General features: G+C 39.5%; 1 protein-coding gene across 1 annotated transcript in view; it reads left to right on the forward strand.

The window, feature by feature from the left end:
- The window catches only part of slc7a5 (solute carrier family 7 member 5), a 31,756-nt gene that overhangs the window by 2,086 nt on the left and 8,970 nt on the right, over nt 1-20,700 (forward strand). The window contains exons 3-6 of the mRNA XM_043707522.1: nt 5,291-5,335; nt 8,564-8,687; nt 10,273-10,376; nt 15,097-15,193. Of these exons, the coding sequence (XP_043563457.1) occupies nt 5,291-5,335; nt 8,564-8,687; nt 10,273-10,376; nt 15,097-15,193 (370 nt within the window). The remainder of the gene's footprint in view (nt 1-5,290; nt 5,336-8,563; nt 8,688-10,272; nt 10,377-15,096; nt 15,194-20,700) is intronic.

Consider the following 20,700-nt stretch of genomic DNA (forward strand, 5'->3'; position numbering starts at 1 on the left):
CCTGTAGCACAGCATTTCGACTCCCCCTCCCACTCCACCGAGGATATGCAGGTCATTGGACTCATCCACCGCCAAACCACAACAACCCGACGGTCGGAGGAGGAGCGTCTTATCTTCCGACTGGGAACCCTCCAACCGCAGGGGATGAACTTGGACTTCACCAGTTTCTTCATCCCCCCTCCCCCCACCTTGTCTCAGCTGAATCCCTCCAGCCCGGCACCGCCTTCCTGACCTGCAGTCTTCTTGTTGACCTCTCCGCCTCCATCCTACTCCGACCTATCACCCTCACCTTGACCTCTTTCCACCTATCACATTTCCAACGCCCCTCCTCCAAGTCCCTCCTTCCTACCTTTTATCTTCTCCTGCTGAACACTCTCTGCTCATTCCTGAAGAAGGGCCTGTGCCCGAAACGTCGAATCTCCTGTTCCCTGGATGCTGCCTGACCTGCTGTGCTGTTCCAGCAATAAAGTTTCAACTTTGGAGAGAGAAAGCATAGAATTTTTTTAAATCATTCAATCTTTGAAAATATTCACATGATTTTGGTCTGGTGGTTATTTCTTTGGGTTTTTTTTATCAAACTTAACCATCTTATCAGCTTAAAATCTCTACTTCTCTAAGTTTCAGCCTGTATTGTATGGGTACGTTTAATAAGCTCTGGTATGCAGTTTCATAAGCTAGGAGTACATATCGTCATGAGTTCGGGCAGAGAAATCAGTGGATCTGACTGGAGATTTCTTCCAAAATCAAACAAGTCTTGCTCATGTTTCTGGTCTGATGTGCACACCTGGTTTTGAAAGCTCTTTAATTGTGAGAATTATTCAATGTTGGGACATTTGTGGTTTTTGCAAGGTCACCTACATTGCTCATCCCTCTAAGGAACTTTCCCTTCTCCAGCAGCATTTTGTATCTTGAAAGCTCTGCATTGATGTTAGACGTAGAATCCAAATCACTGGAAGAAATCATCTAGGATTTGAGGGGATGGGTTTAGAAGTGGGATGTGAATTTAACTAAGTAGGTGGTCAAAGTCTACAATCCCAGCAACTTCCTTCCCTAACTGGAATCAAATTCTCGAGGGGAAGACCCAAGCTCAACTTTGCTACCCTTCTGCCGGTTAATTAATTAATTTGTAAATTAATGACTGCTGAATAACCCCTTATTGCAGCTGAAGGCAAGACAAAAAATAGTGAGTCTCCCCCATTGGTAAACCAGTGTTGGAAGGATGTCAGTTTATGGTGGGAGTCTCTTGATCTGCACTAAGCTGTTCATGGTCAAGGAGCTGGACTGGTCACTTATCTCACGCAGCCCCTGCCCTGAGGCACTCTCCTTGTGACCCAGCAACGCTCCCCTTACCCAACAAACAACAACTTTGCGCATTAATGGTCCCTGGTCCCATAGATCTGCCATGGGAGCTCGGCTTCTAATTGGTCACTCCTTCACTTCCTTGTCCCAGATCCCAATTCGGCCAGAAAACCCTCTAGCAGCCAGTCAGCTGCATAATTTCCAAAAGATCTGCCTGGCTTGTTTATCTTTGTTTCCCCCCAGTAAACTCTGCTGTTTTTGGACTAAGTTTGAAAACATCCAGATTCTAACCACTGATTCAGCAAAGGTGAAGGAATAGTAATATATATAAAAATATAAATATAATAATATAGTAATATATATCTAAATTATGGTGGTGTGTTACATACGAAGGAACTTGGCAGAAAAGGTAAGAATAAAAAACTCACAGCGCCAGAGATCCGGGTTCAATTCCCGCCTCAGACGACTGACTGTGTGGAGTTTGCACATTCTCCCCGTGTCTGCGTGGGTCTCCTCCGGGTGCTCCGGTTTCCTCCCACAGTCCAAAAATGTGCATGTTAGGTGAATTGGCCATGCTAAATTGCCTGTACTGTTAGGTGAAGGGGTAAATGTAGGGGAATGGGTCCGGGTGGGTTGTGCTTCTGTGGGTCGGTGTGGACTTGTTGGGCCGAAGGGCCTGTTTCCACACTGTAAGTAATCTAATCTCAAAACAGAATTTCAGTTTGATAACAGAAACCTGAAATAAAAGCAGGAAATGTTTAAAAAAATACTCAGCAACATTTATGAAGAAACAAGTAGGAAGTTCGTGTTTCCGTTGATGACCATTCATTAGTTCCAGTATTGTATGAAAAATTTGGAAATAAGTTTGCTGCATCCTTTAGTGTCATTTTAATACAATCAGTTATTATCATGTCACTTCTGGGTTTGGATTTGCATATTTTTAAGCGCGTTGTGGATCCATCTGTTGCAATCTCAACTCCAGTATTTGAAAATCCATTCCAAAGTTGGAGTTTGGAATTGAAAGTGTTACGAAAACGTAACCGATCATCAGCAGTAACAGTGTGTCATGTTCCTGATTCAAAGGCAATGCTTTAATGACCTTTTATTAGCTCAGCAGAAGTGGGAACAGCTGCTACATTCCGCTCTGTGCATTGCCACATCCTCTTGTCAAACTTAACTGTCACAATATTCCTACATTCTTATAAATCCTTCTCTTTCTATGCACATCTTTATATCACTAATTTACTACTGTAAATCACAAGACTATGGGTTCAAGTCTTACTCCAGGACTTTAACACAAAAATCAAGCTGAAAGCTGATTGCAGTACGAAGGGAGCAATACATTGTTGGAAATCTCATCATTGTTAGGTGAGACTATAAACTGAGGCCCAGTCTGCCTGTGTGAATGGGAAACATCCCATGGCACTATTTTGAAGAAGAGCAGAGAAACTATCCCTGGTATCCTGGCCGTATTTATTCTCAGACAACATCACTAAAAGCTGATTGGTCATTATCATGCTGGGAGATTGCTGAGTACTAGTTAACCACCTTCTTTGCTATAACAGTGGCTGCATTTCACAGAGTTGGCTTTAACGTTCTTTGAAACATCCAATCAACATGAAAAGTGTAAAATTATTTTTTTCCTGTTAAAACAGAGGAAGAGAGCACTTTGTCAAATCAGCCTCCCTATCCCTTTGTTGCCTTTGCAACATAGTAAAGTAATGAGCCTCAAAATTGTTCCAATCATTTCTAACCAGACCTTTTGAAATGCCAGTACCAGACTTCTAACCAGACCTTTTGAAATGCCAGTACCAGACTTGTAAATAACTGACATCAGATGCCACATCTGTAGCTTACACAAAAGATTTCACAAATTATTAACAGTACAGTAGCTTTAGCAGAGCAAAGTTAAGCAACCAGGTAATCTAATTAATGTCTGTCATATAAACCCAATCTTCTTTGATTCTAGCTCCCCCACTCACACAAAGATAGACAAATGAATAGACACAATTAAGGACTAAAGCAAAAGCAAATGGTACGATGTAGCTGGCCAATTCACTTAAGATGACTCAACAAGCCTTAACATCACAGACATATGGGATTGTATCCTGCTTGATTTCTGAAGACATTAGTGCAAGTAAATAGCTTTCAGTAGGCTCCAACCCTATTGGAACAAATGGGAAGATATGCATTGATGGAGAACAATGAGGGGATTTACAAGGTGTGGTTGATTGTTTGCAGGATCACTGTGTCATTGATGCGAGGGATGGGATTGCAGGAAGGATGCGTATTGCACTTGGTAACCAACTGAATTTGAATGCAGACAATCCCTGGTGTTGCATTGTCTTCTTCACCTAATTCCTGCTATTCTTCATTTTTCTCAAAATTTACTTGCTGATAATCTGAGGATTAAACTTTATTCCTGTGCAGTATTATGCTCATTATTACACAGAGGATAGCACACCATAACCATTCTGCAGATGCTGACTGCTACAAATGGAAGGGTAGCTCTAGATACATCATTCATCTGAACTATCAGTGTCTTGACCAACAAACATCTAGTGGTCATGTGGCATTTATTGTAGCATAGTCATTCTTCATTGGTCAGTAACGTGTGTCATAAGGTAAATTTGAATTGACCTCACAGCTACACCTTAAGTCTGTTTTCAACTTTAAAATATTTAGGGAGCGTATCACCACATGATAAGCAGCATGGCAACTCCCCTGGAATATTATGCATTATCACAGAAATCTATTTTTGTGATTAAACACCATCAAGACATTGACTGAGTGGAAACCTTTGCAAATTTACAAGTACAAGTTACAAAGCCATACACCTCCCTGACTGGGAGCTATTATCATTATTCCTTTGCTATCACTGGGTTAAAATCCAGAAATCCCCTCCAAATAGCACTGTGAGAGCACCTATACCTTACATATGCAGAAGTGTATGAAGGCAGTTGGCCACCACTTTCTGAATGACAATTTGGGGATGGGCAAAAAAGCTAGGTATGGCCAGAACAGCCTACATTTTATGACCAGATTTTTATAAAAGAGTTCTTCTGGCTGAATTGCAAATTCATCGATTGCAATGTGAGTGCAAATTAATGATCCCCTGCACGTCAGCCAATCAATGATGCATATCTGAACATTCACTCATTCTGACTGGTGTCATTACAGGCAAACTTCACACAGTTCCCAGGCCAACATTTGTATCTGTGGGCCATCGTTAGGAATATCCTAGAAGTGTCTCTGATAAAACCCTGGCTTCATCTAAAGGCAAAGAAGCTGTGGCAGTGCTTGCTTTGATTGCCAGAGTTAAAGCATGTCCAGTTGGGAGCAAAATTTTGAATATAAATGGCTGCTACCATCTCACATAACACCCTGAGCCTCCTGAAACATTGTTACTCTTGACATATTAAGGAAACAGCCTCAGCTAGTACATCCTATGCCAAGCATATTGCCTCCTGTGAGCTGCGTCCATCTGTTGTTCTACTATCTCATGTCTCGCTGCAGTTCTGTCAATAGCAGGCTGCTGCTATTGAACATGCTCCATGTTGTCTGTCAGTTGATATACAGCTGCAAATGTTTCACCCATCCTGATACGATTCAGAAAACCTCCCTGTTCTGAAGAGGAAACTCTTAGCAATAATGACATGAACAAAATCATTTTTACTATTAGGTTTAAAAAAAACAGCTGAGTACTGAGTGTTTGATTGCAGTATTTTCAATAGCAGTAATCTTCTCTCTCAACTGTCATTGTGTTCTCATCTTGCTTCCAATGGCAGTTTTCAGGAAGACCAGCTCAGAAAATCTCTAAATGCAGTGTTAAACTTAAAAACCTGGTTGGAGTTTTGGAAGATGCATTTTGAGTAGCATTGGGACTGTAAAGTTATAAAATCTACCATGTTATGCAATAACTTTGATTTGATTTTGGTTTGTCAGCATTATAGTTTATTGGATTTTAATGCAACATTTCTTTCATTTATAGGAATTACTTGAATTTTGTCACAGAAGAAATGATTGAACCTTTTAAGTGAGTACAGCAACATTTTTGAGTTAATATCAAGTACACCTTCAGCTGCATTAGATCTTAGATGAAGCTGAAGAGGTACCCGTTGCCAGGTAGTCAATTTGCAGGACTTTATAGAAGAACTGACTGCATTTTAGTGCGATGATTGCATTCTTGTGCAACCCTATGTTATAGAAACATTGCCCTTTAGAAACAGTGCTTAATGTGTTGCTGATGTAATAAGGTTACAGCCAACACTTGTTTTAAAGTTTGCACTTTGCAAATAGCATCCCCAATTCTCAATTGCATTACAGTGAATTCACATGGAGGAAATGCGCATTATAGTAGAACAATCTGTACTGAACATAAGAAATAGGAACAAGTATAGATCATTCACTTAATGTCCTCTAGGATAGGAAAATGCCATCTTTACCTGGTCTGGCCTACATGTGACTCCAGGCCCATAGCAATTTGATTGACTCTTAACTGCCCTCTGGGCAACTTGGGATGGACAGTTGCCTTGCCAGTGAAGCCCACATCCTGTCAATTAAAATAATTCAGGCCTGTATCCTTTGATTGCTAAACATAGTCAATGAATGAATCTCCACAGCTGTCTGGAGCGGAGGTTTCCAATCTGAATAATGAAATTCCTCCTAGATCAATTCTAAATGGTTTGTCCCTTATTCTGAGATTAGTGTGAGACAGTTGTTTCATAGTCCTGTCAAGAAGGTCTGAGTCAAATCATGAGCGGAAATGAAACAAAATTAACCTCTGAACTGACAATATGTAACTGATCCCAGCTTTAATATTTTGAGTCTGAAGAACCATGTAGCAATGGGAACAAAAACCAAAGTTATTGGAGAAACCCAACATGTCTGGCAGCATCGTCTAAAGAAGGGTTACTGAACTCAAAACGTTAATTTTGCCTTCTCTTCACAAATGCTGCCAGACCTGCTGAGTTTCTCCAGTAATTTCTGTTTTTGTTTGAGATTTCTAGCACCTGCAGTTCTTTATTTTATTTGGATGTTACAATGGTATGTTTGGCTATCTTGAGTTTGGAGTCCAGATAATCATATTAAAATTACAGTTCTCAGTTCTCTCAGATTTTGAATTCATGCCCTGATTGATTCATATATGAGTCCAAAAAATGAATGGAAATAAGTTGGCACCTCACGAGTGTGACCTGTATTTATCAGTTATTTGTAGTATTGGAAACATTAGTGCTTCAGGTTTTCAAGCAAAGATTGGACCTGACCATACCTCGTCCTTGAGAAGATTGATCTTTTGAACAAACTGACTGGCACCAAACTTAATTACATCCCTTATAAAGCTCATAATTAATTTAGAAACTGGTTTAGGATTTAGGTAACATTTTCCTGGAATTTGCAGTCAGCATGAAACAATATCGCCACAGACTCAAAGAAGGTTGCCCCTATACATCCAGTGATTTTCATGTTCTGGATTTCACTTTCCTGAAGTTATTTTCATTCTCGCATCAGCAACATTGATGTCATCCAGCCACATGAAGCAGCCAATTATATTGAAGCATTCTCAAGGAAGTGCCAAGCAAGTTTTATAGTCCACAATGTCAGCATTTTACAGAAAGCAAATCAGAAAGCAAATTTGGGCGGCAGAGTGGCTCAGTGGTTAGCACCAGGGACCTGGGTTTGATTCCCGCCTCAGGCAACTGTCTGTGCGGAGTTTGCACATTCTCCATGTGTCTGCGTGGGTTTCCTCTGGGTGCTCTGGTTTCCTCCCACAATCCAAAGATGTGCAGATCAGGTGAAATTAGTTTGAAATAATATTTTTTGATTTCATAAAACATGTCCTTGTTTTGAACATGAAGATTGTGTGGCCTCATTTAAGTAGGTGAGCAAAGTTTGTAGACTTTTTAAATGGAGACAATTTTAACCTAAATCAATAGGCAGGAAACCAATGGAACTCTGATATTAAATGAGGTATTGAATTAAATTGAATTCAGTATTGGAAATATAAGTGGAATTACAATTTGGTTAAGAGTAAACCAGAGAGTCTGTCTGAGAACTTTCATTGAAAAATCAAACTCTTAAAATACAGAATAAAACCATTTGGACCATCATGCCTCTTCCAGTTCTTTGAATGAGCTAATCAAACCCAGTCTTTTCCCATAAATGTTAAAAATGTTATCATGAAATATCTTTCCAATTGTTTTTAGAGGTTCCTATGAAGTTTGATTATTCTAGTTAACAGTCCTCCATGAAAACGAATGGTTGTGCATTTCTCTTTTACTTAATAGAACAATCTCAGTTTCTCAATAGTTCCTCATGTAACATGAGTGCCTAATTTCTGCTATTAATCAGTTAAACTTGTTTGGTGCACTTGGCAAGATTTTGTGATTGTTTTTACAATGTGTCTATTATTGCAGACAATGCTCCAGGTGAGTCATAAACCAAGATGTTTAGGTTTAATGCAACTTCTTTGTTTATATACAGTTTCCTTACTTTAAAAAGCCAAGTACAACTTTGATTTAATTGTCCTTGGAAATCTGACACTATAAGATCATTGGGCGGCACGGTGGCACAGTGATTAGCACTGCTGCTTCACAGAGCCAGGGACCTGAATTTGATTCTAGCCTAGGGTGATTGTCTGACTGTGCGGCATTTGCACACTTTCCCGTGTCTATATATTTTTCATCCTGCTTCTCTGGTTTCTTCCCACAGATCAACGATGTGCATGTTAGTTGGATTGGCCATGCTAAATTTCCCATAGAGTTCAGGCTAGGTGAATTAGCCATGGGAAATGCAGGATTAGAGTAGGAGGGTGGTGGATCTGGAAGGGAGGATCAGGATGGACTTGAAGGGCCAAATGGCCTACTTTCACACTCTGATTCTATAAAGGTTCTCATTGTACCTCACCCTGTTAATTGATTTTTAGCCTACTTAGCCTGCAAATAGATTGAATAACCATAATGACAAAAATGATCATTGATTTTGCAGCTTTTTAATAAAAGGCAGTTACCTCAAAGCTTAAATAGAACAACAATTATTCAACAAAGAGCTCAACACTGTACTTGGTGTTTCTGTCTGTCTGCTGCTTATTAATATAATTTTTGAATGTTAAAGCATTGGACCTCTGTCTTGTGCATTGATTTGCCATAATGTATTGATATTGAAGTAACTTATGCCTCTGCTTCACAACTATGCTGTTAAGATTATAAATACACTATGTATGCTTTGAAAAGATCAAAATGATTTTCATTTTTTTGTTCCTCAGGAATTTACCTCGTGCTATTATCATCTCCATGCCCATAGTAACAGTTGTTTACGTATTGACCAATATGGCATATTTTACTACCCTGTCTCCTGAGTTAATGCTAAACACAGAAGCTGTTGCTGTGGTAAGTTGTTACAAATGAGTGCAACAAGGCAATGTTGCACTCCTACTAAACAGGATTCAAGTCAGAGATATATTTTCATATATAGTTTTTTCATTTCTTGCTACAAGTATTTAGCTATGAGTGTTATTCTTGCTGCTTCTGCAAATTTTCATGTTTTCATCAGCATTGTATAGCCATTAAATATAAGCCTTGAAGTAATGGTGGATATTCATATATTGCCCAATGTGAACTTGTATCTTTCTTTCTTTTATCTTTGATAATCCACATTGGAGTGCTCTGATAGTGGTTGCAATGTGATTATCTTTGGTGAGGTTTCAAACCTTGGAAGTTTAGGACTTGAATGTGTATCTGTTTTTCAAGTGTACTTTTATGTACTTTGCACTTGTATGTAAATCAGCATATTTATCACCTGCACACAACCTTTACATGTTCTCAACAATAATGGTATCCCGATAGTTTATTGGATTGTGTAATTTACAGATAGGAAGCATCCAATAGGGCATGTGTTTTAAAAAATTCTCAAGGTCAAGGACCAGGCTCGCAGGAAAGTAGTCTGACACAGAACAAACAGCCAAGAGGCGAGTCTGCTAGAATATAAGTGTTTTATTCCCCGCAGTGTCCCCACAACCAGTCTCGTACTTACAACGGGTCTGGCTTATACTCACTCTACATGTTACCAAAACTGGGAGCCGTCAGTTCTCGTAGAGCGGTTGCCAACAACCCACGCTCGGCGGTTAAACGTAACCCCGGAGCAGACTCACCGAACTGGAGACTTTTCCAGCTGATATACTCCCTTCCAGATATAAACATTCATGTGAACAGCAGAGCAAGGCTAAAAAACACATTCCATTCTGGTTACATACAGATAAGAAGATTCACACGGGACTAAGCAACACCTCCATTCCGGTTAGATTCACACATGTATTGGGACATAATTTTTAACCGTTTCACCACATTCCACTGCTTGGAATTTTACACCACAGCATGTGACTTCAAAACTGAGTTTCTGTTCAAGTACCTGACATTTGCTTTCAAGATTCTGATGTAAAGAAGGTTCATTTCCTATAGCCACATCACTTGGGAAGGGGCTCAGGTAAATCAGTTCTTTCCCGCTATCATTCTTCAAATAAGACACCGAGTCTCCTTCGACAGCCCTTCCAAACCCTCAAGTTTGACCACATAAAAGAACAAGAGTAGCAGATGCATGGGGACACCAGCTACAGGTTGCGCTGAAAGTCACACGTAAGCCTGACTTGGATTTATATTGACATTCCTTTGCAGTCACTTGGTCAAAATCCTGAAATTCAAAGAATGTTGTTTGAAGCACGCAGGGCAGGTTCTTTCTGTCAGCTATATAGTTACACTATTTCTACTGTTCCCTCATTTGCAGTATCCATAGGATTCTGTTGCTTAAATAAACCAACATTCAAAACTAGATATAGCTGAAAACATTTTGATTCTGCAGATACACAAAATATAAATTAATCTCTTTTTGCATTGGCACTTTATGCTGAAATATTTACAACTCAGATTAAAGCCATTGTATTTGATCTCTATTTTAAAACTATTTTTTCTTGTCATGAAGGAATTTGGTAATATCCACTTGGGAGTGATGGCCTGGATTGTCCCTGTATTTGTAGGACTCTCTTGTTTTGGTTCTGTCAATGGATCACTCTTCACTTCATCTAGGTAAACTGATTAAAATATTATTTTATTTTTGTGGTTATTACAACTAATGAACATGTACAGTCATAAGTCCTTTTTAACTATTTTAGCCTCATTACATATTGTTACATGAATGGATTGGAGCAAAACAAACTGCAAGTTCCTAGAGCTTCTCATTGCATGTAAACATGGAAGGAAGATCACAGGGTCTCATTTTTGCTATTGTTATTACTGTCTTCAGGAGAGCAGCAGAGGCTGCAGTGGAGGGCAGTGGGTTGGCAGTGGAGGTCCATTTGAACACTTTTTTTTGGAGCTGGGCACAAGGATAATACTTTTCCCTGTCCTCTGGTTCTAGAAAGTTACCTTGATTAACCCTTTGCAGAAACTCTTGCCTACTTCCTGGGGTCAGTTTTGCCTCTATCATTCCGCTGACTCCTCTTTTGGTATAGCAATGCATTTTCCATCCCCAATAGGGCTGCTGCCACTGATCCCACTCTGGCTCTCTTCTGGTATTGAACATGCCTTGAAAGAAATCTCAGACAAAGTGTTAATTGATTATACTTTCAAAGTAGTTTGCTTTTCTGTAGACATGTCAGTTGCATAATTATCTGTTCAGATCACTGAATCAGTACTGCTGATAGCATTCTGATTCAAAAGTTTGTGGGTCCAATTCCCAGTCCAACACACACTTGAGTGTATTACTCATGGAGCTCTGCATGTTTGAAATGCATTGGATGAGATATTAATCAGAGTTGCCTGTTGGCTTAGCTGCACATAAAAATCTCGACTTTTATTTGTCCAGGTCAACTTGCTTCCCTCAAACACCACCATGAAATTAAAAGTCATTCATTTTCTGTTCACACAGTTGTTACAGCACAGAAGGAAACCATTGGCCCACCTATCCTGAAACAAATTGGCTGCTGTATTTTCCTATATATCAAACCAATGCATTTCAAAAATAATTAATTTTTCCTCCACTTATTGTGAAGGAATTTCTAAGACATTCTAAGGATTTGATAATGTGTCATACTGATGCAAATTCCTTCTCTTAATTTGTGCCTTCACATTCCCCAAGCAACAGTACTTGATGTTTTAGGCTCCTAACGCACACAGACCACTGTTTGTTTGTGTAGTAAGTGTCTTCTTAAATGTTTTCAAGTGCAACTCCAATTAATGCCCACTGCCTGCTTACCACAAAATGCAATGAACATTGTATTAACAGCCCACGCACAAGCTTTTGACTAGACTGATTATAACATCAAGATGCATTTAAGTGTGGAGGTAGCTGTACTATAATCCATTTGGAATAGCTACTAAAAAGGAAGCCAAATTGTACTGTGTCCACCCTATTACTGTTTTTCCTTATTACATGACCCTCTTCACCTCTCCTGTAACAAGATAACTTGTGGCAGGCAGTCCATCTAATCTGTTGTGATTGTGGCTAAATAAAAACCGTACTTAGATCTGCAAACATTATCTGTAAGATGTGTCCACGCAGATTCATTACTGTGGTATATTATTCCTACATATGTTTAAAAAAAGCTTTCTCTACTTTTGAGTATTTCTCAAACGTCTTTAACGTAGCATCGTAGAAACTCTACAGTATGGAAATAGGCCATTTGGCCTATTAAGTTCACACCAACTCTCTGAAGATCGTCCCACCCAGACTCACCCCCCTATGCTATAACCCTGCATTTCCCATGGCTAATCTACACATCCCTGGACACTATGGTAATTTAGCATGGCCAATCCACCATAACCTGCATATCTTTGGACTGTGGGAGGAAACCAGAGCAAACCCACACAGACACAGGGAGAATGTGCAAATTCTACACAGAGGGTCAACCTGAGGCTGGAATTGAACTTGAGTCCTAGTGCTGTGAATCAGCAGTGCTAACTACTGAACCACTGTGCTGCCCCAACTATGTTCATGAAAGAGTGGACTATTGCTGCATGCTGATGTTTGAAATTTATCATTGAATTTTTAAAATCGTGTCATTCCTTATTTCATCTCAGCAATAGCAAAATTACAAATTAATTATTTCGTGATGGTATGATCTTAAAAAGAAAATCATCCTTCACTTTGAAAGAAAGCGCATGCATTTGTGTAATGCCTCATTGTACCTGCAGGATCTTCACAGAACCTTACATGGTAGTCACTGTTTTGTAGTGTAATATTGTAGATATTTGTATACAGTATGCTTTTTGAACATCAGTTGCAAAGGATGACCAGTGGTGTATTTGTTTTGCTTTGCTAAGAGTGAAAATATGTCCTTCTGGCCAGAACATGGCTAGGCATTCTCTCTCTTTTTGAAACCGTACCATAGGATTATCTTTTTGCATTCACATGTAACTCATTTTACATTTTATCTAAAAGATGCTCTTCTAGCAATATGGTACTCCTTCAAAACTACATTAAACTGTGAGCTTAGAACAAGGTCTTTTATGAGAAATATTTTCTGCAGATGACTGAGAGAGTTGGGAAATTCAGTTCAGTTTCTTTGTTTATTGCGCCAAACTGAAAACTTAACCAGTAAATGTATGACCCGGAAATCTGCATATATACTAACCAATAATGTATTGATAAACTTAAAAGTCAAGTGACATTTGTTCAAATACTGCTGACACATGGAATGGTATCTTCTGCACTTGCTGATGGCAGATTTGCAGGTCGGAAGGGCATTTAACTAGGGATGCAATAGTGGCATTCTTAAAGCTTGCCCCCTTTTGTTTTCTGCATAATTAAGTTCCAGGTGGAAAGCGCATGATTGGCAAATCTGCACTACCATTCGTAGATGCTGATAACTAGCCAATGAATGACCATTTAAATGCCTTTACAACTATGTCCACTAAAACTGTGCATCCAGCCTTGCTCTGGAGTAGGGGAGTGCAGTGTGGTTTCTCTCGATCAAAGGCACTCACTGCCTGATCAAGGAATTGAGAGTTGGGATATTCAGGGGCAGTGGTGATGGGTGTGCTGCTGAAAACCAACCCAATTCAAGCCCTAAGATCCCCACTGTACAAGCCTGTAGCCCTAGCATTTTTGTGGCCTAGGTACTCTGTGATCCTGGGACTCTGGAGCTTGTTTTACCAGCAATTGTCCCCACCAGCATGGCGTTGCTGAATTCAAAAACTGCTGGCCCCTGATTGGTCCCAGTAGATAAAACTTGTGCCCAGAGAGAACACATTCCAGGGAGGCTCCAGCTATGGCCTTGCACTGCCTGGTAGACTTGTGGTTTGGCAGGCCTTCCTGAAGAATAGCAGTGGAGATGTCTTTACAGTTCTCTAGGCTGGCAGTTGAAAAACCCCAAAGACATGACAAGAATCTTCCCATCATGCATTGTGTTTTAGAAAATGCCAGTGATGTAAATCTGAAAATGGATTGTATTGGATCCCCCAAGAAGTCCCAAAGTGCTTCACGGAAATATTTTTTTATCAAAGTTTGGTACCATGTCATTCAATGAGCGATCAGTGTAGATAACCAGAAGCATTGTAAAAGGCCTTGGTTTTAATGAGATCTTAAAGACGGAATATGAGAGAGAATGGAGGAGAATTTTGGAAATAGAAGTTCAGAACTTTTGCAATGAAAGATATGTCCGCTATTGGCCAGGCTCCATAAATTTAGGCTGTTCAAGAGGCCAGAGTTAGACATCATCTCAAAGGGATGTGGGTTCAGTGGAGATTCTAAAGATAGGAAATGTGGGTTGGGGTTGAGTGCAAAAGCAAGATTCAAAACTGAGATGTGTCATTGGTAACCAAATTACCAAACACACAAAAAATAATATTGGATAGGATGGTGTAGCAGGTTTGACTGCAAGTTCATGGATTTAAGGCTGGCCAGCAATGTATTGGAACCGGCAAGTCCAGGGATTGAAAAAGCTGAATAGGGAACAGATGAGCTAAAATAGTAGCAGAGTCAAATAATGTTAGAAAAGCAGAAGTAGACAATCCTGTTGATTTTATGGAATTGTGCTTGGCAGCCCAGCTTGGGCTAAATTTGATGCCAAGATTGTGAGTCATTTGGTTCAGCTTCAGGCAATTGCTAGAGAGAAAAGTGGACAAAGTTTGTGAGAAGATTTGTAGCTCAGATGCTCGTTGTTGTGGTTCTGTTCTATTAACCACTATAAATGCCGGAGGAAACATCACAGAAGCGCTTCACAGGAGGCTCCCAAGCACTGAGGATTTCACCTAGACAGGGGACAAAACGTCTGCAACACAAATTCTCAGCTCGGCGAACAGAACCACAACAACGAGAAAAGTGGAGTCACAGTTATGAAATGATGCTTTTGGCAATATCAGAGGACAATGGCTTCAGTCTTACGGGAATTTGTTTGGAGGATAAGTTTGTTCTTTCAGTACAGGAGGTAGCACAAGCAATTTGACAATGTGGAAAGAGCGCAAGAGTCAGTTGATAAAGGTGGTGTTGAGATACTGTCAATGTGTACATGGAAAATGAAATTGTAAATTCATGCAGTGCTTTTGAGGGTAACATGTAAGTGATAAGTAACAAGGGCTAAGGATAGATCCTTGGGACACGTCAGAGATATCTGCGCAAGATGAAGCAAAATCATTAACAATGGCTATCACCAGATAGTTAAGTATGGAATCTAACCAAGATGGATGACAGCTGGGAGGTACAAAAAGAGAACGCAAATGGCATTTCCCAGGATTAATATCAATAAATGTTTGCTTTCCCTTTTATAGCTTTTTTTTAAAGTTTAATAGTTCCTTTTACTTATTGCAGATTATTCTTTGTGGGATCGCGAGAAGGTCACTTGCCCAGCCTTCTGTCTATGATTCACCCAACACGTTTTACTCCCTTGCCATCATTAATATTTACTGTAAGTATTTCCTAATTGATGTTTGATTCTATAAAAAAGAGGATATTTCAATGCTGCAGAACTGTTTGCATAATTTTTTCATAAGTATACAAAGTAAAAAACCAGCCCTGATCAGTAATTCAAAACAACTTACACGTTTACAGTACTGATAACACGAGGCTTTTCAAGTAACTTCAATAATTTTGTGTGATTGTAGTTATAAGTTACTAACACAAAATAGTTGCATGCAAAACATACAACTATTATTTTGAAGCCTTCAATTTTGTTATTGGTGGCTGCAGTTTGAACTTTTATTTGATCCACATTAAGGTGCCCTGGTTGTACTCATTAGTGCCTGCCAGAATTATGTTTACTGTTTTGGAACTTCTGATTTAATAGAAGTAGGAGTGCGAAGTGCATTGTCAAGTTGCTATGTAATTATGAGCTGCCAGACGAAGTGGTGGAGGCTTATACAATTACAGCATTTAAAAGACATCTGGATGGTGATATGAATAGGAACAGTTTAGAGGGATATGAGCCATGTGCTGGCAAATGGAACTAGATTAGTTTAGGATATTCGGTCGGCATGGACGAGTTGGACCGAAAGCTCTGTTCCTCTGCTGTACATCTCTATGACTATGACTCTCAGAAAAAAAACCACAATGGGTGCAGAATTGCTGTTGAGGATGTACAAGAGAAGAGGGAATTTGAGATTTACCAATGTTTCAACTTGTATCTACCTGTTTTAGTTTATGAACAAAATCATTAGATTATCTGAGTACAAGAAAAGTTCTGCAGCTGAAGGATTATTTTCCAAATACATGTTGTCTTTACATAAAACTGTAGTATGCACTTCTTTTCCCACAAACCTGTGCACTACAGAGGTGTAGATGTTTTAGTGGAGGCAAAATGGGTATAACAACAACGTTTACTCTTCGATGTTTTTAACCAAGAAAATATCCATGAACACTTCATTGTATGGAAAAAATCTGCTATTTGGCAATAGCTAAACCGTGATCAGAGGAATGCCTTAAAAGATGATGAGGAAAGTGGAAAGGGAAGAATTCAGGAGGAGAATCCTCAAATGTGGTGCATTAGCTGCTAAAGACATAGCACTAAGTAGCAGGATGAAGAAAGACAGGAATGCAAGAGGCCAGTGATGGAAGAATAGAGCGATCAGGGTCAGTTTACAACCCCAAAGGAAATTACAGGAATAGGAGTAGATACAGCCATCGCAGGATACAAAATAAAAATGTATGGAATATTTTGCTCCGGTGAGATAATATTGCATTGAAGAGTGTTGCTTGCAAATGGCTGACTGTGCACATAGAGCTTTGACTGCATCACAGAGTTGAGTATGTGCATGATGCAATCAGCTGTTGTTAAAGTTAAAGATTTGTTATTGGCACCAAGCGAAGAGGTTTCTTAAAAAAATAGATTTAATCAAGTCTCCACATGTAATGAGGATTCAGTTAACCTAGCACACTAATGGGCATAGACTGAAAGCATAACCATTCAGGCTGATTTGAAGCATTGAGTCCTGAAATGATTGCTATCATAATTGACAACACTATTTGATGAAAGAATACAAGTTGCTGTAGGTTACATGCCTTACAGCTGGCTTCAGGGTAAAGTTGCTGCCTGTCCAACTGTGCAGTTTCAGTGGTGAAAGTAGCAGAAATCTGATGTTCACTTTCTGTTTTCCAAAGAATTTAGAATTATTCTTTAAACTAATTAATTTGTATACCATATATGCTCTAGTAAAAGTCGATCTCATGTAAAAATCGACCCCCTATTTTTGACCAAAGAAATCTGGAATTTTCCCAGTCTCCTGCAAAAGTTGACCCTAGTTCTTCAGATAACAGATCAACATTTGTGAGTCAAGGTATCATCCTGCACATAAATGGTATGGTGAAGAAATGAACTTTTCTTTCATGCTATTGTGTTTTGATGTACAATTCACACCAATTCGGCGCAAAAGTATAAGACACATAGGTCAGAACCAGGTGACAACCTCCCTTTGAGTGCAGCTCAGCTGAGCTCAGTTCTCCTGTTGTACTCGTGGAACACTGTCATATATCTAGTTGAGGTTTTGAAATTTCTTCATTATTTTGTGTAAAAATGCCCTCCAGAAAATACAAAAAATATACAGCAGCGTCTAAACTGAAGGTCATTGAAGATGCAGAAAAGACAAATAACTGTGTAGCAGCAAGAGAATTCGGAGTTTCAGAGAAATTTGCGAGAACCAACTTCAGACAATGCCAAAATGAGGGTGTGCCAACAGAGGTAAACCTAGCAAGTGGCCACAATTGGAGAAAAAAATTTGCCGAGTGAGTACTTTAAAATCGTCAAAATGGAAAATGTGTTAGTCATGAAGCCATCTGAATCTATACACAAAATGAATCGAAGAAGGAAGGAGTTTTGGATTTTAAGGCAAGTGCTGGATGGTGTACAAAGTTCATGAGAAAGCATGACTTAGTACTTCAGCAGAGAACTAAGATTGCACAAAAGCTGCCTGATGCACTAGAAGATAAGATATTACAGTTTCACCAGTTTGTAATAAAAAGTAAGCAGACAGAAGCCTACAAGTTCTGATGCACTGGAAACATGGATGCAATGCCTATTACTCTCAACATGCTGGAAAATCGAACTGTGAACCACAAAGGTGAAAAAAAATGGTGAAACCCACTGGCCTTAAGAAAAGAAGGTTTACTTTAGTTTTTCTTTGTATGGCTGATGGCACTAAGTTAAAACTGAAAGCTGTTTTTAAAAGAAAAACTTTGCCAAGGAGAAATTTCCAAAAGGAATTGTTGTCCATATGCACCCACAAGGCTGGATGAATGAAGGTGGATGTAGAAAATGAATAAAGGAAGTTTGGAATTTACAACCTGGTGGACTATGCAAGGAAAAGAGTTTGCTTGTCTGGGACAAGTTTATATCATATCTTGTGAAGATTGTTGTTGATAACAAAACATTAATTGTAATGTTGTAATTCCTGGCAGGCGTACAAGTGCTTTGCAACCAACAGATGCTAATATCATTAAGCCATTTAAGGTTATGATGAGAATGTAGTGGAATAACTGGATGTGTAATGGAGAAAAAACATACAGGAAAGGAAGCAGTATGCAGGCTCCATCACTGCCACTGATGTATGAATGGATCATTGATTCAAGGAAGGAAATAAAAGCTGATACTATTTTCAAGTCATTCAAGAAATGTGCAATTTCAAATGCATTGAATGTTACAGAGGACAATTATCTGTAGGATGACATAGATGAAGAAGAAGAAGTGGATGATGTGCTGCGTCTAAGTACGGACAGTGAGATGAAGAGGATCTATATGATGATATAATTCACCCTGATGATTATGAAACTTTATTCAGTGATGAAGATGTTGAACAGTTTGATTTTACAGGACTTTAATGAACTTTTGTATTTGACATGTTTAATTTAAGATGTACCATGTAATTGTAATTTAAAGCCATATTCTATTTCTATTTCACTTTTTGTATGTATAAATGAAAGCTTACTAATTCATTTTGTGTCTATTGTCTTTATCTGGTAATTACCATAATTTATTGTTTTATTAAAATTTGTTTAGAGATCAATTGGGCTTCTGCTAATGACACAGTAGTTTGGACTGTAGCTTGAATTTCAGCCCCTCAAAAGAAGTATCCATGTAATAGTCGACCCTATAAATTTAATTTTTAAAAAAGTCTAAAAGATCTTACCTTTACATGAGTAAATATGGTATTTTGTCTTGACTGACCTTGCACATTCTTCACACTGCTTGATTTCCTGCTTTGGCAAATGATGTCCATGATAAAAAGCTAAAGCTGTGAACATATTGTTCTTTCCCTTCACTGAAAGGTGGAAGATAAAATTCCCTGACTGATAAATCTATTGCAATCTTTGACAAAAACGGTGGACAGATATTCTTTTCAGTATTGAACAAATCCCAGATGAACTAAATTCTCCTCTTCTTGGTTGTACTCTTTGGGCTAAGAGTCTCAACCCTTTTCTGTGACCACTTTAGCCCAGACCTGTTTTCTTGGATTGTATGCAATTGGTGAGACAGGTTGGGCTTCAAGGTTGCATCCTGCCCCAGTAGACAGCTCTCACCCACTTGGGCCAGAAAATATAGTCATGCTATAGTGGGGTCATTGCTATAATGCTGGATGAGGTGGCGGGGGATTTTTAAAAGGAAGAAAGAACCTGTAAGATACAAACAAATAGCCAGCATAGGAGGAGATCTATGAAGATAAATTCTGGAGACTATTGTAGACATGGACAAGGCTTATACTTGGCTCTATCCCTCCAGCTTACTGAAGTAAAAGTTGTTGCCAGCAATACCCAAAATCTACCGCCACCTGGTAAGCGGAACAGATAGAAAGAAAGCTTCCCACTGTCCCACCACTGACACTTATGATTCAAAGTCTGGGTGGAGTCAGAGGAAATGGCTGTATAGGGAAGAAAAGGTTCAATTATGTTTGGAGTATGGTAGTAAGGCTTTTCACTTTATTTTTAACCATATTTTTCTGCCACCATCTTGTTTTTAGGCAAGAGAGCAGTGGAAAACCTAAATAATGGCTGCATGCCAGGGCATAAAATTCAAATATCCTTCAGATTTGGGTGCCCCTGGATCAATTTGCTGAAAATCTAATGCAACTCCCAAATGAGAACTGCCTAAGAAACATTAGGTTTGATTTGAATTGGACAATGAAATATTCTCTGGATTTTTCACCAATGGTAATTGATAAACAAGGTGATGTAGGGGCCCTATATGGTGGGTGATATTTAATGCAACTCCCCTGTGATGAGTTTGGTAGTTTTGAGGTATTTAGTTGGCAGAAGGGTGGCAGGTGAGGCCCTACTGCCCTTCCAGCTACATTCCAATTAAGTCTGTCTTCCTAACCTCCTGCAAACTCAGGCATTTGGCAAACAACTAATGCCCACTTAAGGACCTCATTTACTGTCACTGGTGTTGACCCAGCAGTGGTCAGGTCAGTTGCATAGCTGCCAGATTGGTGGAGGCCTCTGGGGCACAAGAATGCCTTGTCCTAAAGTACCCAGCGCCTGCTATCAGGTAAGGTGGGGCCTGTTGCAAGCTGATCTCCTCCCCTATCACCCTCATCCTACTATCACTCATCTGTGGCCTGAAGCCATGCAATGCTAGTAGGTCTGTACCCTGTACTTATTCCCTGGTGGTGCTGCTGTGAAGTGTGAGATCCTCAATCCCTCCATCAAATTCAGCTTTGCAAGAGGGCTTCGATAATCCCCGATCTCCTTTCACATGCATATGAGTGAGCTGGACAATTTCAGGAGGGAGAACTTTAGTCCATGCTCGTTCAAGGGCAGCAGATACATTGAACACCACTACCTGGCAGTTCTCCTCCAAACCACTCACCATCCTGACGTGGAAATATGTTGCTGTTCCTTCAGTGTTGTTGGGTCAGAATCCTGGAACCCCCACCTTAACAGCTTTATGTATCGACCTACACCAATGGATTGTAGTGATTCACAGGGGCA

The sequence above is a fragment of the Chiloscyllium plagiosum genome, chromosome 17 (assembly GCF_004010195.1).
Source record: "Chiloscyllium plagiosum isolate BGI_BamShark_2017 chromosome 17, ASM401019v2, whole genome shotgun sequence".
NCBI classification, from domain to species: domain Eukaryota; kingdom Metazoa; phylum Chordata; class Chondrichthyes; order Orectolobiformes; family Hemiscylliidae; genus Chiloscyllium; species Chiloscyllium plagiosum.